We start from the raw sequence: 25464 nt of genomic DNA, 5'->3' as shown, positions 1-25464 counted from the left end.
AGATGATTTCCTTCTCAATGCTGGGATTCTCCTGCAAGGCCAGGGGCTGCTTAATAAGGGACTCCACTTCACTGGTGATGTTTTCTTGCAAGGCCAACTGCTTTTTCAAGAGGAACACCTCCCCCTGAGCAGTGGGCTTCTTTAAAGATAACTGCCCCTCTATGCTCACTGCCACCTCAGTGGAGAGCTCTTCCTTCAGAACCAATGGTTTCTTGAAAAGGAATTCCTCTTCAGTGGTGCTTTTCTCCTGCAAAGCCAACAGTGCCTTCAAGGAGTCCTCTTTGTTATCAGTCTTCTTCTGCAAGGCAAAAGACTTCCTGAAGAGGGACTCATCTTTGTTGGTAGGTTTAACATGCAATGAAAATGGCTCCTGAAAGGAGAATTCCTCCTCAGTGGTAGACCTCTCCTCCAAGGTCAACTGCTCCTTAATATATGATTCTTCTTCAGTGGTGATATTCTCCTGCAAGGCCAATGGCTTCTTTGAGAGGGACACCTCTTGCAGAGTGGTGTGTCTCTCTTTCAGTACAGATGGATCCTGGAAGAGGAACTCCTCTTCAGTTGTAGACTTCTTTTTAAAGGGCAACAGCTCCTTAAAGAGTGACTCCTCTTCAGAGGTAGTCTTCTCTATGACCAGTGGCTTCTTTAAGAGGAACGTCTTCCCCTGAGTGATCTGCCTCTTTTTTAAAGATGCCGGTGTCTTGGTAAGAATTGCCTCATCAGTTGAAGACTTCTTCCTAAATGACATTGGCTCCATAAAGGAGGAGTCCTTACCTTCACCAATCATATTCTGTAAGTCCAAATGTTCTTGGAAGATAGGCATCATCATTTGAGTGGTACACTTTTTCTTCTTTAAAGATAACGACTCCTTGGTAGAGGCTGCCACATCTGTGGTATGTTTCTTCCTAAATGACACTGGCTCCATAAGAAATTCATCTTTACTGTCTATATTCTCCTGCAATGCCCATAGCTTCTTCAAGAGGGCCAAATCCCCCTGAATGGTGTCCTTCTCTTGCAGTGCAGATGGTTTCTTCAAGAGGGACTCCTCCTCAGTGGCAGGCTTTTTTTTAAAGGATAATGGCTCCTTAATGAGTGACTTCTCTTCAGAAATGGTCTGCAATACTAGTGGCTTGGTCAAACAGGACATCTTACCCTGACTGGTACACTTCTTCTTTAAAGATAACAGCTTATTAGAGGAGGTTGCCTCCTCAATGGTACGCTTCTTGTTAAAAGCCAAAGGCTCCTTTAAAAAGGACTCCTCCTCAGTTGGGGTCTTTTGCAAGACCAACGACTTCTCCAAGATGGACACCTCCTCCTGAGTGGTGTGCTTCTCCTGCAATGCTGATGGCTCTTGGAAAAGGGACTCCTTAGGGGTAGGCTTCTTCTTAAAGGATAACGGCTCCTTAATGAGTGACTTCTCTTCAGAGGTGGTCTTCTGTAATACTAGTGGCTTCTTCAAGCGGTACCTCTTCCCCCGAGTGGTACGCTTCTTCTTTAAAGGTAATGGCTTCTTGGAAAGGGTTGCCTCCTTAGTAGTATGCTTCTTCCTCAAGGAAATTTGCTCCATAAGAAATTCATCTTCACCATCTTTTTTCTCCTGCAATGCCCCTGGCTTCTTCAAAAGGGTAACCTCCCCATCAGTTGTGTGCTTCTCTTGCGACACAGATAGCTCCTGGAAGAGGGACTCCTCCTTAGTGGTAGGCCTCTTTTTAAAGGACAATGACTCCTTAATGAGTGCCTTCTCTCCAGAGATGGTCTTCTGCAATACTAATGGCTTCTTCAAGTGGGCTATCTTCCCCTGAGTAGTGCACTTCTTCTTTAAAGATAATGTCCTTGTGGTGAGGGTTGTCTCCGTTGTGGTAGGTTGTTTCTTAAAAGCCAATGGTTCCTTAAAGATGGAATCCTCTTCAGTGTCGATCTTCTCCTGCAAGGCCAATGATTTCTTCAAGATGGACACCTCTTGTTCAGTGGTGTGCTTCTTTGGCAATGCAGATAGTTCCTGGAAAAGGCACTCCTTCTCAGTGGTAGGCTTTCTCTTAAAAGACAACAGCTCCTTAGCGAGTGACTTCTCTTCAGAGGTGATCTTCTGCAATACTAGTGGCTTCTTCATACAGGACACCTTCCCCTGAGTGGTACACTTTTTCTTTAAAGACAACAGCTTCTTGGTGGGGGTTGCCTCCTCAGTTTTAGGCTTCTTCCTAAAGTTCGTGGGCTCCATAAAGAAAGAATCCTCTTCAACATTGATGTCCTGCAAGGCCAACTCTTCCCTCGTGCAGGACTGCTTCCCCTGATGTGTGCACATATTCTTTAAAGATAATGTACTCTTGTTGATGGCTGCCTTCTCAGTTTTATGCTTCTTCCCAAAAGTCATTGGCTCTACAGCATCACTGTCAGTCTCCTCCTGCAAGGACAGTGGCTTCTCCAAGAGGGACACCTCCCCCTGATTTGTGCTCTTCTTTAATGACCTCTTGATGAGGATTGTATCCTCAGTAGTGGGTTCCTCTTTTAAAATGAAAGGCTTTTTGAAAAGAGATGCCTCCTCAGTAGTGGGTGTCTTGGAGCTGGTAGGTATCTCCAGAATGAGCGGTTTATCTATAATATTTGGTACCATGGTGGTTGAGACTACTGCTGGTGAGAGTTCCAGCTTATACCTGTAAAGGAAACAATGTCTGGGTAAGAAGCATATAGTTCCTAGAATCCTCACCTACCATCTCGTTTTGTCATTATACTTACTAAATGTATGGAAGTGGAAAGGGCTTCAACCCCAAGAGACAGACTAGAGGGTAAAAATCAATGGGTACCATAGTAAATCAACTAAGTAGCACACAGTATAGTTTCTATGACCTAGGTCCCCATACTTTTCTAAAAAAATTTCCCTGAAATCATGTTATTTATGCTTTCTCATATATGATTTATTAACTTTATTTATATACAAAGGCTTTTATTATAATACTTACCACATTGTATGAGTGATTGGCTTATATATGTCTCCCTCACTAGCTGTATTTATTTGTCTTTGTCTATCAGCACCAGGCATCTGATAAAATTCAGGTTGAAATTAATATTGTTTGAAGGCTTATGAGAGAGGATTATAAGAGAGAGGCTTATAAAAGGCTTATAAGAGAGAGTTGGGCTGGTACTTAACGTTCATGGTATCTAACCATATTCCTTTCACTCTAGGCTATTTACAAGATGTTTTCCTAGTGGAGATAATAAAAAAAGACCAAAATAAACATTTGTTCACATGTGTCAGATGCAAAGCTTTGTTTTGAATAGGACTGCATATCCAATCGGAGTGACTAACCTGGTGTGACCAAATCTCTGGATGACTAGAAATCAGAATCAGAAAAGGGAGAGAATTAAAGGTAAATACGATCAGTCTGAACAAGAGTAAGTACCTTCAAAAGACTAGATATTATATGATTCCTTTTATATGAAACATCCAGAGGAGACATATCCATAGAGGTATATCCATAACAGAAAATAGGTTGGTGGTTGCCTGAAGCTGGGAAGGGGTAGGGAGGAGGGTAGAAAGGGACTGGGAAAGAGAAGGGACTATGGGTATGAGTTTCTTGGCAGGGGGGTGCTGAAAAAGTTCTAAAATTAGATGGTGGTGATGGCTATACAACTCTATAAATATAATTTTTTTTTTTAATTACTGAATTGTTAAAAAAAAGAAAAGAAAGTGCCTCAAAAGGTTCCATCTGACCAGATAGGTTCCAGGTGCCTCCTGATGAGAACTTTTAGAAGTAGTCTTCAGATAGTCTAGTTATGATAGAGCATGCATTCTGAGTCTAGACTGCCTGGATCCAAACCCTGGCTCCTCCATTTACTGGCTGGGTGACCTTGGGCAAGTTAATGCTCTATGCTTCACTTTTTTCACCTGTAAAATGAGGGTCATAATATTACCTCCTCTATAGAATTATTGTAAAGATTTGAGCAACTGATATGCATAAAAACACTTAAATCATTGTGAGAACAATTACATGCCAATAAATCAGATAATTTAGACAAAATGGACAAATTCTTAGGGAGATACAAACTACCAAAACAGACTCAAAAACAGAAAATCTGAACAGAGCTATAACAAGTAAAGACACTGAATTAATAATCAAAAACTACCCACAAAGAAAAATCTAAGCCCAGATGCCTTCACTGATGAATTCTACCAAACATTTAAAGAAGAACTAATACCAACATTTCATGAACTCAGGAAGAGGTAAGAATAGTTCCCAAGTCATTCTATGAGGCCAATATTATTCTGATACCAAAAACAAAGACATCAGAAGAAAACTCAAGTCTGATATATCTTATGAACACAGATGCAAAAATCCTCCACAAAACACTTGCAAACCAAATCCAGCAGTATATAAAAGGATTATACACTGTGACCAACTAGGATTTATCCCAGGAATGCAAAATTAGTTTAACATCTGAAAATCAATTCATGTTATCACACCATATTAATGGAATAAAAACGAAAGCTACATGACCATCTCAATAGATCTAGAAAAATCATTTGACAAAATTCAATACCTTTTCATGATAAAAGCACTCAACAAACTAGGACTAGAAAGGAGATTCCTTAACTATGAAAGAACATCTATGAAAAACCCAAAGCTAGTATCATAGCTAATTGTAAAAGACTGATGTTTTCCTCCTAAGATCAAGGAGAACACAAGGATGTCCAACTCTCTTTTTGGGGGGTGGAGGATTTGTCATGTAGTAGTGAATAACTAATATAGCATTGCTGATGCTTTAGAACTGAACCCCTCTGTTCTTTGAATAAAGTACAAACTCTTTGCCATGGTCCATAAGGCCCTGGTGATCTTGCTCTTGCCTGCTTCTCCAAATCCATCTCTTAAAAAACACTGGTATAGGAAGTAGGTATTTAGTGTCTATGATATCTAAAGCCTGGGGTGATCAGAGTAGGCTTCCTCAATAGAGTGACCAACTGTTCTTGTTTGTCTAGGACTGAGAGGGTTCCTGGGATGCAAGACTTTCAATGTTAAAACTGGGAAAGTCCTAGGAAAACCAGAATAAGTCGGTCATTCAACTCTTGGATGGTAAGGATGTTCAACTCTGAACACTTCTATTCAACACAGTACTAAAGGTTCTAGCCAGGGCAATTAGGCAAGAAAATAAAATAAAAGGGATCCAAATTGGAAAGGAAGAAGTAAAACTACTTATATCAGCAGATGACATAGCCTTATACATAGAAAATCCTAAGGAACCCACACACAAATACTATTAGAACTAATATACAAGTTCAGCAAAGTTCTATGAATCAAGATCAATATACAGAAATCACATGTATTTCTATATCCTTGCAATGAACAACATGAAAATGAAATTATGAAAACAATTTCATTTACAATAGAATCAAGAAGAATAAAATGCTTAGAAATAAATTTAACAAAAGAGGTAAGAAATTTATACTCTGAAAACTACAAAAAAATGTTAAAAGAAATTAAAGATCTAAATAAATGAAAAGACATCCCATGTTCCTGGATTGGAAGACTTAGTATTAAGATGGTAATACTCCCCAAATTGACTTACAGGTTCAAGGCAACTTCTATAAGAATCCCAGCTGGCTTATTAGTAGAAATTGACAAGCTGATTCTAAAATTTATATGGAATTGCAGGGAACCCAGAAGAGCCAAAACAATCTTGAAAAAGAGGAACAAAGTTGGAGGAATCACACTTCCCAATTTTAACACTACAGAACAACAATAATCAAGATAGCATAGTACTGGCATAATGAAAGACATGTAGGTCAATGGAATAAAATTGAGAGTTCAGAAATAAACACATTTACAGTCAGCTGATTTTCAACAAGGGTGCCAAGACAATTAAGTGGAGAAAGATTAGTCTTTTCAATAAATGGTGCCGCGGCAACTGGATATCTATCAATACATGCAAAACAATGAAGTTAGACCCCTAACATACACCAACAATAAAAATTAACTCAAAATGGATCAACAATCTAAGTTAAGAGCTAAAACTTTAAAACTCTAAAAAGAAAAAAATCTTAAAAGTAAATGTTCATAACCTTGGATTTGGCAATGGTTTCTTAGATTATGATACCAAAAGCATAAGCAACAACAAAAAAAATAAATTGGATTTCATTACAATTAAAAACATTTATGCCTCAAGGAACACCAAGAAGAAAATGAAAAGACCTACAGAATGGAGGAAAAATACTTGCTAATCATATATCTGATCAGGGACTTGTATCTAAACTATATAAAGAATTCTTACAACTCAATAATAAAAAGATCAATAACCAAATATTTTAAATCAGCAAAGGATCTGAATAGACATTCCTCCAAAGAAGATATGCAAGTGGCCAATAAGCACATGAAAGATTCCCAAATCATTAGTCATCAGAGAACTGCAAATCTAAACCACAATGAGATACCATCCCACACTCACTAGAATGGCCGTTAAAAAAACAAAAAACAAACAAACAAACAAACAAAAAAACCTCCCAGAAAATGGCAAGGATGTGGAAAATTCAAAACCCTCATCCACTGCTGGTAGGAATGTAAGATAGTGTAACCACTATGGAATACAGTTTGGCAGTTCCTCAATGAGTTCAACATAGAATTACCATATGACCCAGCAATTACATTTCTAGTTACATATGCAAAAGAATTAAAAACAGGTGTTCAAACAAAAACTTGTACACAGGTGTTCATAGCAGCACTATTCACAATAACCAAAAGGTGGAAACAATTCAAACATTCATCAACTGATGAATGGATAGACAAAATATGGTACATCCATACAATGGAATATTATTTGGCAATAAAAGAGGATGAAGTACTGATACCTGCTACAACATGGATGAACCCTTAAACATTATGCTGAGTGAAAGAAGCCAGATACAAAAGACGATACATTGTACAATTCCATTTCTGGGAAACGTCCAGTATGGATAAATCTACAGAGACAGAAAGTAGACTAGTGGTTGCCTACAGGTAGGGAGGACTGAGAGGTGGCAGCTAAAGGTAGAGTTCCTTTTGGGGTTGATGAAAATATCCTAAAATTCACTGTGGTGATGGCTGCATAACTCTGTGAATATACTAAAAACCACTGAATTGTACATTTTAAGAGGGTGAATTGTGTATGTGAATTATATCCTAATAAAGCTGTTACCAAAAAAAAAAAAAACCCACTTAGAATAATGTGTGATTACAGTAAACTCTCAATAGATGTTAGCTATTAGCTCTAGCACTATTATTAGGGTCCATTTCACTGAACTCTGAATGAGGACAAGAATGTTTATGGCATTTTGTGAGGATTTCCCTGCTAAAGTCAGAATGGTGAAAGAAATTCAAAAGAAAATAACACAGGGAATTAAGGTCAAAATACACATGCAAATCCCAGGAATTTCATTTCAGCAAGAAACTGAGTAGGGCTAAATGCTAATCTTCTGGTATGATTTTTTTTCTGCTGGGTAATTAGCAAAGTGTCCTGTGGACCTGGCATGTTAATTTTTTGGAGTTCCCCAAACTTTTCCCCTTACCATTTGGAACCCATGCTTAGCCGGGTTATAGCTATCTAGCTGATCTATTCTATTCTTCCAGAAAGAAGTAATTCCCACTGGAATGAGGAGAGGATATAAAAAAGTCTCACTCCACTTTCTAACTCTTCTTCTAATAGAAATTTTCCTAGGAGTAAATCCTTTTCCCGATCCTAGATGAGAATACTCCTATCTACTTGCAGAACCTGTGATCAGTTCCCTATAACAGCTGGAAAACACACATTTTTGGCCTAAGGAGATAGTAATTTCTCTACAGTAACAAGGAACAAACCTCCCCCTAAGGGTTCTAATGGGATAAGCAGACTGGCAAGCTATCAGCCAGCTGCTGAGAATCCCCTGAAAAGTTAAGTTGCCTCCACACTCTCAACCACAGAGTAGCTCAGTCAAGGACTGAAGTACTAAAATAGAGAAAAGATGAGCACAAGACCTCTTGGCAAATTCCTCAATGACAACAGCTCTTTCAATATGCACACACCATGTAGGTGGGTGACAGAGGGAAAGAGGGAGAGGGAGAGGGAGGGAGGGGGGCAGAGAGAGGGAGAGAGAAAGATTGGGGGTGGTGGTGAGATGAGGCCTGTAATTCTTCAGCAATTTAGTCCATCTAAGCACCCAGAGTTAATATAGTACTCACCACTGTAGCTCACTAAAAATGTTCTCAATGGGGACAAAAGGCAGTCAAAAGGATGTCACACCCTCTCCTTTACCATATAAAACAATGACATCTGAGTCCCCTCGTACTCACCCACGAGCAGGTGTGTTCCTGTTTATCTTCTTGGAAACATCTTTAACAAACTCATTACTGGCTTCCTTCTTGGGCTTGGCAGGTTGACTTCGAGAAGCCTGCAAGAAAAAAAAAAAAAGGTGGGGGGGCTGGTCTGGAGGAGGAAGCAAGGAAATGGAGAGAGAGAGAGAACCCCAAATTACCCAATAGGTGGTTCTCATAGGAAGGTCCTGACACACATCCACACCCTGGACACCTTGTTTGGGTGTTCCCAGGAACATTGATCAAAACATCTTACAACCAGTATGGTACTGGTGCCAACTAGTCATGATGGAAGCTGGCAGTACAGTAGTCCTGGTGCATATTAGCTAAATAGCAGCCCTAAGTGATTTCAAGATACATATGATGTAGTTCTGATCTCCAATGTCAGGTATACTGGCTGGCAAATTCTCAAAAAGATGTTTTGTAAACATCACATTCCATTTTGACCCCATAAGATATTTAGAGGGGGGAAAAGGCAATATAACTGGCTTTGCTGCCTGAGTATACCAAGATCAACTAGCTTTTCAGGATAGACCTCTAATACAACACTACCTGTGATACATCTATCCCATCTCACTGAGGGGATATTTATTTAACATGGGGCTCTGGGGAGCTCCACCAGAAACTCTAATCATGACTAATTCTACTAAACAGTAGAAGAGATCATGGGACTGTGAATAATGTCAATAAAAATAATCTTAAAGGTTATGCCTTTAAAATGAAACAAACTGAATCTAATTATATTCCAAGTAAATACCATAACCACACTGAAGGACAAAAGAAAGAAAACAGAAGGAAATACAAGATAATAAACAACTAATCCAAGTAAACACAGACTATACACCCTCACCATATACATCCTCAGTCAGGATGCGTTTGTGGGATGGTGGAGAATATTGCAAATAAATCTGGAACTCTTTTTAGTAGGTGTGTCTATTATGGTGGTGTGAAAGAAGTAATTCTGAAACTCTTTTAGATGTATTATAGTATTGAGTAAATGTGTTGATGATCTTGGGAACCATGGTTCTCATTGTAGAGAAGGAACATATAAACACGGATTGAGGAATACAAGAAAGAACCCTGTACGTTTTGGAATGGGAGCTGTGTGGACTCATGATTTCTTAAATAGGTATATGTGTATATACATCTGAGTATACAGGAGTGTATGTATTTGTATATATAGATATATGTGTATATATAGATATGTTTAAGTACAGATATGTGTGTATCTATATGTATATATACATGCAGACATTTCCTAACTCTGTCTGCAGAAAGGGCAGAAAAGGCAGACACCCCAGTAGCACACCTAGCACTGAGATCTTGGTCTCTAATACCATTCCCCACTAAAAGGAACAGGAATTCTTCACAGAAATGGTTGACTCCACGGCAATAAAATAGGTACAAGAACATCCTGGAACCTCCTGTTATGCTGGAAAGAAAATGCTCAAAACAATGATGATAGTATGTCACAAAGACACAGTAGTCAGATTAAAGGGGACCCTAGTGACCAAATCTGGGACAATTTGAGCACCAAAATAATAAAATACAATACTGAACAACAAACCACTGAAAAAATAGGAATTCATAAGTCTATACCAATAATAAATAAACAGGGAAGAAGGGAGGCCTCTGCTTGTAGACTGGTAAATGGGGAACAAGTGCTAGAGTTGGAAAAATCATCATAAAGATTGTGTTAGGCAAAAATCATCAATGAATGCTAAATCTAGGGGACATTTTGATGAAGAGTGGCTATTTGGAGGCTCTTAAGAGTGTGTCCCACAGATTATTAGTTGCAAGAGGAAAAAAAATAAACAGTAATTATACAGCGGAGAAGCCAGACAACATCTTGACTGGGTGATCAAAATTAACCTCACCAATGAGGGACAGATGGATGTCGTGTGCCTCCAGATGTGATACTCTAAGGACAGAACATCACCTACACAATACTCCAGCCAAGCGTATATAACATCAATCTAATCACATGGAAACATCAGACAAACACAAAATGAGGAATGTTCTATTTTTAAAATGGGGGGTTGGGTCAGACTGTATTCTTCAAAAATATCATAAAAAACAAAGAAAGGCTATGGAAGTGTTCCAGATTAAAAGAAGCTAGAGACATGACAAGTAAACGACCCTAGACTGGATCCTTTACTGGAGGGGGAAAAATGCTTATAACATTGACTTTACAAAGTCAACGGAAAAAAATTGGAATATGGACAACAGATTACATAAAAACACTATATCAGTGTAAATTTATAAAGTTGTTGACTGCACTGTGTTTATATAAGACTATTTCTCTGAGGAGAAATAGTATATAGAGACTCTTTCTCTATATACGCTGAAATACCCTAAGTATTTCATGGTAAAGGACCATGATGTATGTAAGCAGATAGGATAAAATGTTAGTAATACGTGAATCTAGGTAAACAGCATATGTGTGTTCTTTGTACTGTTTTTTATTTTTGCAACTTTTTATAAATTTGAAATTATTTCCAAATGAAGTATAAAAGAATTATGCCTTTGTATCATCGTATCATAATAAGCAACTACAATCCAACAGGGAATTCTTTCTTAGTTGTTGTCCACTTCTGCTCTTCAAAGAGCTTGACACAGTTTGCATTTTAATTTCACCTAAAGTTTTACAGACTCCTTGTGTGTCCAGCTGAGATCCAGAATTGGAAAAGATGTGCATTCTTGGCAGGAGAGAGGTGGAGACCCTAATCCCCAGGGTGAAACTTTCAACTTGCCATGTGTGAAGGTTCAAAGCACTAATATTTTCAGATCTAAGCTCAAGGGGACCTTTACCAGTATCTCCCCATAATTCTTTCACCAAAAAATAGGAAAATAGAGATGACAATCCTACTGACAAAAAATAATTTAGGAAATAGACTTTATCTCCTCATCCACTGGCTTTGGACCAGCTCTAACAAATCAAAAGTCCTTCCCATGCTGAAAGGATAAAGGAGAGGGGGAAAAAGAACACTCACAGCAGACTAACTAATTAAAACAGATCAGCTCTTTTGGCAAGCCAGGACCTCACTGTGGTGAATGTTGAGGAGAAGACAGATATGGGGACATGTAAATGAAGTAATACTGACAGGAAGAAGCAAATCGTCATAAAGGGAATCCCCAAAGTTCAGAGAGAAAGGAGTCCTCAACCCTCAAAGAAATGAGCTCAGACGTCTGCAGAAATGCCCAACCCTGGAATGGCTTAGGTACACTGTAATGATGGAACTTTGTCTGGAAAGCACCAAAGACCATTCAAGGTGACCAGAACTTGAACGCAAAAGGGATACGGGCTTTCTGAGCTTCTGAAAAGCTAGAGGCAGAGATACTGCTCAGGGATGCCTTGCTTCCCCAACCCTGGACAGGTATGTGGCCTAACAGATGTTGAATTCAGTTGGAGAATCAGGAGGGTCCTAGCATGTGTTTCCTATTAATTTATTTGTGTTTGTTCTCTATGAATGATGATATAAACTTCACGACAAAAAAAGGACTGAGACATGGCAGGAAAGTTTTTCATATGTGGTTAGACTTTGCTTTGCACAGTGTCACTGGACTCCCATCAGGGACTCTGGAGGCCAAGGGAAGCTACATTAAGATGGGCTGCATCTGCTCCTGATTTGTGTGGCTACCTTATTTCAACCAAGTTTCTAGAGCCATGGTTAAATAAGTCAGGAAATGAATCTAACCTTACAGGTCTGTGTGGGAGGTAGCTCTTTCAACCAATCTAGAGTAAATCTGATTATGCAGGAAGCTGTAACACAATCATACATGTTGTAATCTGCATGGGGAAAAGACTGTTTTAGCACAAAGGTGGTCACATAGCATCTAAAGAGCAGAGATACAAAGGGGAGAACTTTGCCAATGCTTATCCAATCCTGCCCAAGGGGGTAAAATATTATCTAGCAGATGTAAGAATTCTGGTAGCCACAGAAGGACACTATTATAGAGGGCAGGATAGGGTTCACTAGGGTTCTCTGTATCCTAGATGAAACAGACTTCAAAACCAACACTGGGCAAGTCTTTATCTGTGAAGTGGAGATAATTATAGTATCTGCCTCAAAGGATTTTATGAGGATTAAGTGAGTGGATACAGGGAAAAATGCTTAGAATAGTGCCTGACACGTGGTAAACACTCAGGAGACATCAGTTACTATTATTTTCTAAGACCAAAGATTACCTCTGACTCAATTCTATATTCAGTTAGTAACTTTCTAACTAGTAAATTTGATTTTCTTAGCTGGCGCCTTAATAACACCAGAAGGGAGGTAACTCGGAAGTGAACTCAAGAATTCTAGCCAAAACTGAGTTTCTAGATCTCCATAGTTGAAAACCAGATCATGGAACTGTGGTCATCAACGGTTCTGTACATCAGAGGACATTTTTGATTGTCACTATGACTGGGGTGCTGCTGGAACTTAATGCTAGGGACCAGGAATGCTGGCTGAAGTCAGTCGTACACAATAGAAAAACTTTCCTGTTCAAAATGCCCACAGTGCTTGAATTGATGAACACTGCCCTAGACTACAATGAATCTACCAGAGTACTTGCCTCCAAGGCCTACGCAACCAGCTGAGCCACCTCTGGACTTTATCTAAATGCAAGATCCCAAAGTTCTCATATTTGTCTACAATGTCGTATCTCATAATCACTCTGCTGCTTCCAGAGAGCTCCATCAATTAATCCAGATGGTATGTGCCAGCAGAAGAGCCACTGCAGTTTCTGAAATTGGGTCATTGATTCCAAATAAAATTGGCTCTCAACATTCTAGAGAGGGTCAGAGTTTGGTAAACTGGAAAGGTCCCTCAAGGAAGAGGTTGTCTAAACCTTATGCGACACCATGGCAGAGGATTGGACTGGCATACTCACGTTGGTGAGATCTTCAAAAGCTGACCTCTTTTTCAGTGGTCCCTGAGGTGAAGATGGAGATATCTTTGCTTGGTAATTCTCCTCTCTCTAAAAAAGTAAAAGAGGTAAATGCGTATATCCAATTGTGAGCAGTCTTTTCAGGGACTTCAGGTCATCTTTGGGGCTCAGGCGGGGAATGGCTGAATCTCCAAGCAACTGCAGACGCCTATAATAAACCCCAATAAACTACAACAAAAGGAAATTTTGGCACCCACTGCTTAGAGAGTCCCTGAAGGAGATAATCATTGATGATAGGGACAAGGCTGGGAGGAGAAAAGATGACTGTCAGTGTAACTCTCAGAATGAGCAAACTAGCTTGGTGAAGCTAATTTTCTCTCTTACTCCTCTCATATTTATGGCTATACTAGCCAAGATTAACCATCACCACCCCCACCACCCTGCAACTCCCACTCATTCCTTTAATATGGACGTTCCCAGGTAAATTAGTTCAATAATTTAACAAAACTTAAGTGTCTCTTATGTTAAGTAGTTGATTTAAGACATTCTCAATAAGGACAATAACACACGTACCTAGATACTGATCCAGGATCAGCTCTTTATTAGCTATTGACCTCGCACAAGTCACTTAGTTTCTGAGACTCAATTTCCTCATCAGTAAAATTGGGATAATGACCTACCTCATTTGAGGATCAAATAAGAGAAAACATGTTTTTTAAAAATCTATATAAACTGTAAACGGGCAGAAATAGTATTTTAAAAGTATATAGTCCAATATGTTTTTAAACCTCATAGGGAAAATTCTGTACTTTAAGAAAGGAGTTTGGTAATTCATATTAATCCCTTTTAGTGTATACAAGGGAGAGATGGGGGAAAGGAGGAAGGGTGAATATTTTGGATCAAAGGGAGTTTCCTTTCTAGGTAGTGTTTATCTACACATGCCTTACCCCACTCCCAAACGAGCAAGACTATCTTTGTGGGGTTAGAGGTTAAGGTAAATCACGCTGTAGGGCTTTTCTGTTCCCTAACAGTTTTTATTTGGTGAAAGTCTCCTAAGTATCAGATTTCCTTTATGAAGTGAGAACCCTGCCCTACCTATGTCAGAGAGTTGTTAATAATATGAAGCAGAACATTGAGGTCCGACCATTTATTTTCCCTGTTCTCTATTTACATCATGGACAGTTAGTACATGACACAGTAAGTGATTAGAAATTTAGAGAACTGGATTCATATTACAATAGAACAATCTAGCACAGTGGAGCAATCCTGAAAGAGCTGAGAAGAATTACTTCTGTTTTTTAATTGATTAAGCTAAGAAATAAGTAAACTATTAGTCTCTTATCTAGTTCATGATAAATAATCCTAGTGGAAATAATTAGCAAAAATAAATTAGTATTTTCTCTCAAATTGGCTACGAAATTAACTGTTGGCCTGTTATCCAATTCCTACTTAATATTACTGGTAGAAATAACCAGCCCCAAATAAAATCAATGGGTAAAACTGAACTCAATAAAATTTATATTTGCAAAATGCGCCCTGAGAGAGTTGGATTTGGAAAAATAACGGCCACAAAAGAAAACTTACAGTGGCAGAACTCTAATCAGAAAATTTGATATGGACAAAAATCTGATCAATGTATCAAATCTTTCTTGCCAAATTTACATAGGAAAAACACATTTGGCCCCTCTAAGAAAATCATTTCAGTGAGACAAAAATGAAAATGATTAGAAAGTGTTTATCTGTGCTGAGAGAAAACCAATCAAGGAAAATAAATTGACCTAATGATGTTTGCTCCAGGAAATACTCTCTTAATGACAATTCATCAGGTTAGTAAAATTCTGATTAAAATATGAATGATGAGGAACATAGAACATCGCAGGGTCGGAATGACAAACTATCCACAAGGTCAAAACAGCAGGCTCAAAATGGGCCCATTCTTCAAATTTAATAGCTGTAAAAAGCATTATAATACGTTTGTTGACCTAATCTTCATACTCTCCCCAGGATGTACCAAGCAGCCACCTGGCAAGGTGCTTTGAGCATCTCAGAGAAAGTAAGAGTATAGATGTGATCACTAATGAGAACTGAGTATTTTTTGCTTTTGAAGGTTATGGAGAACGGCCTTCATCTTAGCCATGCATTTACGGGAAAGAAGACTTGACACTTTCTCCCTAAGTCCTAATTTGCTGGTCTTCTCCAACTACAAGGTCTGCCACCCTTTCCCACTTTCTCAGATTAAACCACACATAGTTCAAAAGATGTAGGGATGAGGATAGGGACTGAACAAACGCAGGAAGAGCTTATTTGAAACACTGTTGGGAGGGACAGCTTGCTCTAACCTTTTCAGATGGGCCATGATCACTGGGCACAATTTTGCTGGACTGAGATTTCTTAGTCTCACGTCTGGAGCGCTGGGGTGGTAGTGGCAGTGGCATTTCTTATGGATTCAGCAGCATCTATCCAAGGCAGGGCTGCAATCAGAAAAGGACTCTTTAAAACACCATTCACCAGAAATATCAGAATTCTCTGGAGATCCTTGAGAAAACCCAGTCTCTCTATAGCATCCCTAGGAGAAAATATACTTTGATTTAAGCAGATCTGGGCTCAAATCTTGGTTCTACCACACTTAACCATGGGCAAGTGACTTAAACTCCCTAGGCTTCAGTTATCTCATCTGTAAAATGGAGATAAGTATACGTACCTCTGCAGGGCACTGTTCAAATTAAATGAGATACTCTATGTAAAAAGCTCAGTACAGTGCCTGCCACCCCCTGTGGGCACTGGGACTGTGGCCTAGCCCCTAGTTTAGCCTAGGAACACTGGGGACAAATTAACAGTTTTGCATTGAAAATAATCAAGAACATGACAGATCATATAGTATGGAGGCTCGCTGGTAGGGTTAATGTTCTTTAAAAGGCATGGGGTCCTGGCCACAGCAATTATAATGATGCTACAGAGAAGGCAAAAGAATACACTGCACACACACACACACACACACACACACACACACACACGTATGCACAATAGGCCAGAGGGTATTCAAAGGCTGCATTCAATCAAGAAACTGTAATCCAGTTCCAGACACCCAGTAAGAAAAAAATAAAATAAAATCAAAAGATAACAGCAGAAGGAACTAACTTGTTGAAAATCACTTGACATAAAAATTTAACAGTCATTACAGACCTTGGGAGAGTCCTACCTTCACCCCATCTCAGTGTGGGATCCCATTCTACATTCCTTAAATTTCTTTTAGTTTGTGAGTTCCCAATAGTATGATATACTTATGTATCTTACAAGCAAATACATAATTAGGAGGAATCAGCTCTTGGATATCCAAGAGACCCTTCCCACTCAAATACAACTGCCCTTCCAACCACACCCATATTCAGTGTCCAAGATCAACTGCATTTGACAAAGAACAGGCTTCCATAAGAGAGACCCTAAAGGCAATGCACCAGATACTTCAGGCAATGGAGATACAAACACAAATAAATCATGTATCTTACCCTAGAAGTATTCACAGGCACAGCTCTAACAGTAACATAAAAATATGACAAATGATTTAAAAATGGTAGATAAAAAGTACTTTAGAAACATAATGGAAAGTCAGTAATCTTGTGGGAGATTCCATCTGGACTTAAACGACAAAAAGGTTCCCAAGTAGACAGGGGAGCTTTCCAGGCAAAGAAAGCCTGAGCCTAGGCGGAGGCTTGAACATGCAGAGCACAGCAAGTCTGGGAACATCCAAACTTGCCTGGAGTGTGGAGTATAAAGAATGCGTTGGGGAGGAGTTAGAAAGAGGCTGCAAGCTAGGCTGGGGCCACGCTGGTAAGACTGCAGAGGAGACTGCAGTTTGAGGGGAAGGTTTAAGAAAGAAGAAAGGCTAACTTGGGCTTTGCTTTGGATGGAGAATATTAAACATTTTGTTGGCAAGGAAAAGTCAGTACAAGTATGTGCCTTCACATTTACTATGTCAGTTAATCCTCCCAACAAAACTGTGAGGGTAAGCAGGGCAAGTACAATTCTTTCCATTTTATAGTCCCAGATGAGTTAAGTGACTTACTACACAGGACAAATTATTAAGCAGCATAGAATACCCAGCTCTTTCCAGGGCTCTTTTCTAAAATACCATGAAGTCTCTCTGATTGTATGCAAAAAAGACTCCAAAATAGCCCACAGCCCAAATTGAAAGGCCATAGTGTGGTAGTATGAGGAGTAATGAGGAGTTAGAACACAGACTTTTTTTTAAGAAGCAACTGGGCTCCTAAATCAGCCAACTTAGCATCTTAGAGCCTCCGTTTCCTCATTTGCAAAAGAACTATACCACCTCTTACTTGCAGAGGTATTGTGTGGCTCAAATGTAAATTTGTATGTGCAAAGCTTAACCTGGTAAGTACTCAGAATAAATGGTGCATCTTATTCTCCTTCTCTTCCTCCAAATCCAAACCTATTTTCCATCTCATCCCTCAAAACTCAGCCAAGCAGCAATAAAGCTAAATTGAGTGAACCCACCCTTAACTGCACTGTATGAAAACCACTCACTCCACTATTATTATTCACATCTCATACAATTTTTTATGGATGACCAAAGACTCATGTTCTGAAATCTTTATCTTTCAAGCGGAAAGAAAAAATCAAACTGGAGTCAACAGGCCAGAAAACTTTCAGCTGATGACATCACAGGTTGACTAAACCTCAGAGAAAATAAGGTTTTTCAGATGATGGTCATGTATCACCTTCATTATCCTGAACAATAATCACTTGCTTTGGGGGACACAGACACCGACTTAAGCAACTAATTTCCCCGCCACTAGGTATGGGGAGGGGATTGACACCACCTGAAACATGCTTTCATAAAAGGACACTCTGCAGAACACTCTCAACTTCTACCACCTACAGAACCCTTAGCCTTACTTGGACAAAAAAATTAAAATCCTTTCTACTTTCCATCTCCCCTACATACACACTGATGAGTGTTGAAGACTCTATTGGGCATCCCAGGGCTGGTGCTGAAACCCACACAGGGGCAAGTTGGCTTGTTTAGAAGCCCAATTGCTCAGAGTCCAAAACTGTAGATCAAGACAATCTCAGGAAACAGTAGCGACTTCTTTTCATATATAAAGGCAGGTTACAGACAGCAAGACACTGGGGAGAGAAAGCAGCATGGTGTCAATGGAAGCAGCACTGAGCTGGGAAGGATGCCTAGGCTCTAGTTCTAATGCCGCCCTAGCTGGCTGAGTGACACTGGACAGGTCCCTTTTCCCTCTCCAGGCCTCCTTCCCCCACCTAATAAAATGAGATCGTGGGACCAGAGTCTCCTCGACATTTAGACCATGGTCAATGGATCAGCAATATCAGCATCACCTGGGAGCTTGTTAGCAATTTAAAATCTCAGGCCCCGAGGTAGGCCTTACCAAATCAGGAAGTGCAAGTTAATAACCCCAGGTGATCTGTAGGCACTTTAAAGTTTAAGAAGCCCTGTTCTAGGATCCCTTCAACTTCTGACATTCTAGGATTCCAAGAGGACCATAGCAGAGAGCAGTGGAAAGCCAGAGCTGGAGAGGTTTGAGGTGGTGATGACAGAAGAGAGCCAGTGGAGACAACAAGGGAGGAAGGACACATGTTTCCATCTTCCTTCATATCCTTCAACCTGTAGTTCAAAAGACATCCCTCAAGTAGCATTCTCTAGCTTAAATATGTCTTGTGGATGAAATTGATCCCGCACAGTTTCGCTTGTGAAAAGACGTTATGTAAATGTACTCTGATTCAGGCATGTGTACTGGTAGCTCCATTTAAAAGCTGAGACCCAGTTTTGGTTTTTTGTTGTTTTTGTTTGTTGGTTTTTTTGGTTTGTTTGTTTTTTTGCTTTGCCATCTCACCCACTAATACACACTCCCTCCCCAACCTCGTACAGGGCTCTCTCCGCAGACTGCTGACTGACGGGAAAAAGCAGAGGTTGCGTGTCAGGGATCCCATGCATCCCGGCAAAAGAAGACAGTGAGTTAGTTACAAGGGACTGCAGTGAGGCTCAAGGACCCACCCGCGTGCGACACAACCGGACATTCAAGCGGGCAGTACAAGTTCTAAGGTGCCTACCTCATATCGAGATTGAGGGCAGAAGAGGAAAGACCACGGACGCAGTCCTAACCCAGGAGAGGCCCGGGAAATGACCGGAGCTCCGCGTCGCAGCAACCGGCGTCCGTCTCAACTTACCCCGTGCTCTCTCCAATCAGCCCAGCAGAGAATTTTGAAAATTACAGCCCAGGAGGCAGAGCAGTGGTGATTGGCCAGCAGGGGCAAATCAGCGTGCAGTTGAGACTTGAGCTCGCCTAGCAAGGAGGGGCGGGGCTGGGTATTTTTAAACCGAACTCTGCAGCTAATTGACTTCACAACGGGGCGTGGTTTCCTGTACCCCTGGTTGCACTGGGCTGGGCTGAGAAGCGGGAGTACTGGGTCTCTTTAAAGACTCGTTTTCATTTAAATAATCCTGCTGGAGGATGGCGAGAGCCGCTGCATTATGTAGTGAATTAAAACATTAATATTAATAAGCTTTTGGGAATTCCCTGGCGTTCCAGTGGTTAGGACTCGCCGCTTTCACTGCCCTGGCCCAGGTTCAATCCCTGGTCGGGCAACTAAGACCCACAAGCCCGCGCGGCGCGGCCAAAAGGGGCCTTTGTGAGGGAAGCAGAGCAGAAATTATTGCCCTTATTTTACGGATAGCCCCCAAAGTTCAGAGAGCTAATAGTAGCTAACATTAACTGAGTGCTAGCTCTGTGCTAATTGCTACAAATTGTTTAATTGTTTTCAACACTGTCCAAAAAGGTAGGTACTTTTATTATTGCCGTTTTACAGACAACAAAACTGTAGCTTGCTAACTGCCCAAAGTCACAGTGCTACATTGTGGCAAAGCAAGTAATACAACCGATATGCTCATTCATTTCATTCCTACATTAATTCATTCATTCAACAAATAATTATTGAGCACCTGCTTTGTTCCAGGAGCTAAAAATTATATATATGAGTAACTGACAAAAGACTTGAAGAGTGTATAGCCCTGCCCTGTCTTCTGAGGAGGGAAAGAGAGAATGGAGATGCCAGGAATAAAACCTAGGAAGTCCTGCATATACAACAGATACTCTACCACTAAACTACATCTTTACACTTATTATTAGTCCATTCTCCTTTTAGTATCTCATAGCTTCTACATTAAATGGAAAATAGTCACATGATCCCAGGCCCTCTTCTCTTTTTAATATCCCTAGGTTATCACATCCAGATCCATGACTTTAAGTAGCATCTAAAAGCTGGCCCTGAACTCCAGACTCATAAATCCAAATGACTACTCCACATCTCCACTTGGATGTCTAATAGACACCTCAAACTTAACGTGTTCACAACCTTCACCAAACCTGATCCTTCCTCCAATGTCCCCCATTTCAGAAACTGGTACCACATCAGGCCTGTTAATCAAGCCAGAAACCTGGGTATCATCCTTGATTCAAACTCTTTTCCACCACCTTAGCCTACCAAATCCAATCCTTCAGCAAATCCTGTTGATTCTACCTCAAAAATATATTTTATATCCATCCACTTCCCTCCATCTCCACTACAACCATAGTCTCTCGATTGGACCACAGTCAAAAGCCTCCAAGCTGCTCTCCCCCTTTCCAATCTGGCTCTTCTCTAATGCAAATACAATACAATATGATCAGTCTTTAAAAAAAAAAATATGTATCATGTCCCTCTCCTGCTTTTGTGGTTTCCCACAGAACTTAAAATAAAATCCAGACTCCTTACCCTGGCCTACAAGTCCCACCTATCTCACTAACCTTGTCTCATACCACTCTCTTTCTCATTTACTCCATTCCAGCCATAATGATCTTCTTCCCAAACTTTGAATATACAGAAAATCCCTCTTCTCGGGAACTTTGCACATGACGTTCCCACTGTCAGAAACATTCTTCCCTCTCTTCTTTAAATTACTTTTTTTTTTATCATGCTTTAAGTCTCACCTTAAATATCCACTCTTCAGAGAGGCCTTCCTTGACCATGTTATATAGAGTAGGATTCTTCTCCCACTCCCTAATATTTTACCTCAGCCCCTTGCATTTCCTTTTTCTTTTAATTTTTATTGGAGTATAGTTGCTTTACAATGTTGTGTTAGTTTCTTGCTGTACAGCAAAGTGAATCAGTCATATGTATACATATATCCACTCTTTTTTAGATTTCCTTCCCACTTAGGTCCTTACGTTTCTTTTAGAGTAATTATTGCTATTTGTAATTTTTTAACCTACCTCCTCACTCAAGAATGGAAGGTCCACAACTGCAAGGACTGCACCTATTGTGCTCTATCTCCAGTGATTAGCATTAAGAAGAGTTCACATTTATCAATTGCTTACAATATGTTTGACACTGTTCTGACACTCACAACAATACAATGAGTTGCTAATGTCCCTGTTTTGCAGAAGAGGAACTTGAAGTACAGAGAAGTTCAGTAACTTGCCCAAGATCACACAGCTAGTAAGCTATTGGATTGGGATTCAAACCCAAGCAGTCTGATTCCAGAGACCAAACACATAAGCACTACCCCATACCTGCCTCCTTGAAAGATGGCTGAAAAATATTAACATTTGTTAACCAAGTAAAGGAGTATCTTCCTTTAAGGGGCATCGCTGTGGACAAGTGTCCCACCGGGATGCACTATAAAGGAAATATAGTATTAACACAAGTCACAACAAGTCTTCTTTAGTCAAAAGAGGAAAAGGTCCATCCACCAAAACAACAGCAACACAAAAATCACAAAACAAGCAATTTTATTTTTCCTGTTTCTTTCCACTTCTTCACAAAAACAAAAAAGTTACTGAGTAAACATTATAATTTTCCAAAAATTAAAAAAAAAATTTTCTCACAACTTTCAAACCTCCAGTGGACTTAACCTTTCCTTTGAGTAGCACTCAGAGGGAACACTAAGAAAAGAGGAGACAGCCCTTTGACTCTACCATTTTCCAATATTTCCCTCCACCCAGGCATACAACTCTTTCATGAACTCTCCTTTCCCCTCCCCACTGCATTCCTGTATTAAAACCTGATAGGAAAGATCTGCTCTTATCTACCTCACTTTTACATGAAAATATATTTCACATGGATCCAAGATTTAATTGTGAAAAATGAAACCATGGAAATACTAGACAAAATATTTTTAAAATTTTTACAATCTTGCAGAAAGAAAAACCTTTCTAAACAGGACAAAAATCTAGAGATAGCAACAGGCTCAATAAATATTAGTAGCTAAAAATTTTTAATTTTTGTTTGGCAAAACAAGTAAACAAAAACAAAAACAGGGTTAAAAAACTTAACAACAAACTGGCCAAAAACATTGTCAACACGAATGACAAAGGAATAATTTCCAAAATGTACAAAGAGAATTGCATGATCAGCAAGAAAAAGATGAACCACCCATCAAAAAATTTGACAACAAAATGAACAATTAGAGAAGAAATACAAATGGTCAATAAACATAAAAATATGCTCAATTTCACTAAAAATAAACGTAGATTAAAACAACAATGCATTGTTTTGTTTAGGACATTGGCAAAGGTTTAATAGATTAATCATAATTTCTGTTGGTAAAGGGGTGCATAAACAGGCATTTTTATTCATTGCCAGCACCAGCAGAAATAAATACTTCCACTAACTTTGGGAGGGTTATTTGAAAATATCTAGTGAATTTTTTTTTCTTTTTTTGGCTGCATTGGGTCTTCATTGCTGCATGTGGGCTTTCTCTAGTTGCAGTGAGCGGGGGCTACTCTTCATTGCAGTGCGCAGGCTTCTCATTGCAGTGGCTTCTCTTGTTGTGGAGCACGGGCTCTAGGCGCACAGGTTCTAGAGCGCAGGCTCAGTAGTTGTGGCACACGGGCTTAGTTGCTCCGCGGCATGTGGGATCTTCCCGGACCAGGGCTCGAACCCGTGTCCCCTGCATTGGCAGGCAGATTCTTAACCACTGCACCACCAGGGAAGCCCTCTAGTGAATTTTTAAAGTTTGAACCCTTTTACCCAGAGATTCTACTTCTGGTAATCTTTCCTACAAAAATACTTAGGCAAGTTTTCCAAATTTGAGAGAGACATAAACCTACAGATTCAAGAAGCTAGGTGAACCCCAAACAGGGTAAACCCAAAGAAATTCAAACAAAGACACATCATAATCAAACTTCTGAAAACTAAAGAAAAAACAAAAACCTTGAAAGCAGCAAGAGAGAAATCACACCTTTCTAACAGAGCAAAATTTTGTTGAATGACAATAGATTTCTTATCAGAAACCATGCAGGCCAGAAGAAGGTGACAATATTTTCCCAGTACTAAAAAAAAAAGAGCTGTCAGCTCAGAATTCTATATCCAAGTAAAATATCCTTCAGGAGTGAAGGGGAAATCAAGTCATTCTCGGATGCCCCCCCTTAAAAGAATAGAAAGTTTAGGGCTTCCCTGGTGGCGCAGTGGTTGAGAATCTGCCTGCCAATGCAGGGGACACGGGTTCGAGCCCTGGTCTGGGAAGATCCCACATGCCGCGGAGCAACTGGGCCCGTGAGCCACAATTACTGAGCCTGCGCTCTGGAGCCTGTGCTCCGCAACAAGAGAGGCTCTGATAGTGAGAGGCCCGCGCACCACGATGAAGAGTGGCCCCCGCTTGCCACAACTAGAGAAAGCCCTCGCACAGAAACGAAGACCCAACACAGCCATAAATAAATAAATAAATTTTTTAAAAAAATTTAAAAAAAAGAATAGAAAGTTTACAAAGTAGGAAAAATAGTAATAGAAGGAATCTTGTAACATCAGGGAGAAAGAACAGTGGAAAGAGTAAAAATACAGGTAGATACAATAGACTCCTTCTGACGCTGCTTTCTCAATTATGTCTGACAGTTATAGCAAAATGTATAACTGTCTGATATGGTTCTCAATGTATGTAGAGGAAATGTTTAAAACAATAATATAGATGTAGGAGAGTAAAGGGAGGAAAAGTTTCTAGACTTCCTCAAACTGATAATGTCAACTCCAGTAGATTGTGATATGTTGTGTATATATAATGTAATACCTAGAACATGCACTAAAAAAGCTATATACAACTCAACATCAAAAACACAAACACTCTGATTAAAAAAGGGACAGAAGACCTGAATGGACATTTTTCCAAAGGGGAAATGCAGATGGCCAAGAGGTACATGAAAAGATGCTCAACACTGCTAATCATCAGGGAAATGCATAATAAATCAAAACTACAATGAGATACCACCTCACGCCTGTCAGAATGGCTATCATCAAAAAGACAACACATAACAAGTGTTTGTGAGGATGTTGAGAAAAGGGAACCCTAGTACACTGTTAGTGGGAATGTAAATTGGTGCAGCCACTGTGGAAAACAATATAAAGGTTTCTCGAAAAACTAAAAATAGAACTAACATATGACCCAGCAATTCCACTCCTGGGTATATATCTATTAAAAAAAAAAAAAAAAAAAAACAGTAACTCAAAAAGATACATGCAAATCCGAATTGGAAAAGAAGAAGTAAAGCTGTCACTGTTTGCAGATGACATGATACTATACAGAGAGAATCCTAAAGATGCCACCAAAAAACTACTAGAGCTAATCAATGAATTTGGTAAAGTGGCAGGATACAAAATTAATGTACAGAAATCTCTTGTATTCCTATACACTAATGATGAAAAATCTGAAAGAGAAATTCAGGAAACACTCCCATTTACCATTGGAGCAAAAAGAATAAAATACATAGGAATAAACCTACCTAAGGAGACAAAAGACCTGTATGCAGAAAACTATAAGACACTGATGAAAGAAATTAAAGATGATACAAACAGATGGAGAGATATACCATGTTCTTGGATTGGAAGTATCAACATTGTGAAAATGACTATACTACCAAAAGCAATCTACAGATTCAATGCAATCCCTATCAAACTACCAATGGCATTTTTCACAGAACTAGAACAAAAAGGTACACAATTTGTATGGAAACACAAAAGACCCTGAATAGCCAAAGCAATCTTGAGAAAGAAAAATGGAGCTGGAGGAATCAGGCTCCCTGACTTCAGACTCTACTACAAAGCTACAGTAATCAAGACAGTATGGTACTGGCACAAAAACAGAAATATAGATCAATGGAACAGGATAGAAAGCCCAGAGATAAACCCACACACGTATGGTCACCTTATCTTTGATAAAGGAGGCAAGGATATACAATGGAGAAAAGACAGCCTCCTCAATAAGTGG

At 39.6% G+C, this 25464-nt stretch overlaps 1 protein-coding gene across 1 annotated transcript in view; it reads right to left on the bottom strand.

Moving 5' to 3' along the window:
• Positions 1 to 15619, bottom strand: part of CCNB3 (cyclin B3) — a 56517-nt gene extending 40898 nt beyond the window's left edge. The window contains exons 1-5 of the mRNA XM_059911006.1: positions 15524 to 15619; positions 13188 to 13274; positions 8289 to 8386; positions 2352 to 2666; positions 63 to 2195 (exon numbers count right to left, since the gene is read on the bottom strand). Coding sequence (XP_059766989.1) covers positions 63 to 2195; positions 2352 to 2666; positions 8289 to 8386; positions 13188 to 13274; positions 15524 to 15619 — 2729 coding nt within the window. The remainder of the gene's footprint in view (positions 1 to 62; positions 2196 to 2351; positions 2667 to 8288; positions 8387 to 13187; positions 13275 to 15523) is intronic.
• Positions 15620 to 25464: the final 9845 nt, after the last annotated feature.

This window comes from Balaenoptera ricei, chromosome X, assembly GCF_028023285.1.
Source record: "Balaenoptera ricei isolate mBalRic1 chromosome X, mBalRic1.hap2, whole genome shotgun sequence".
In the NCBI taxonomy this organism is placed as follows: domain Eukaryota; kingdom Metazoa; phylum Chordata; class Mammalia; order Artiodactyla; family Balaenopteridae; genus Balaenoptera; species Balaenoptera ricei.
The sequence above is the reverse complement of the archived record's forward strand: the minus strand, read 5'-3'. Positions and strand labels throughout refer to the sequence as shown.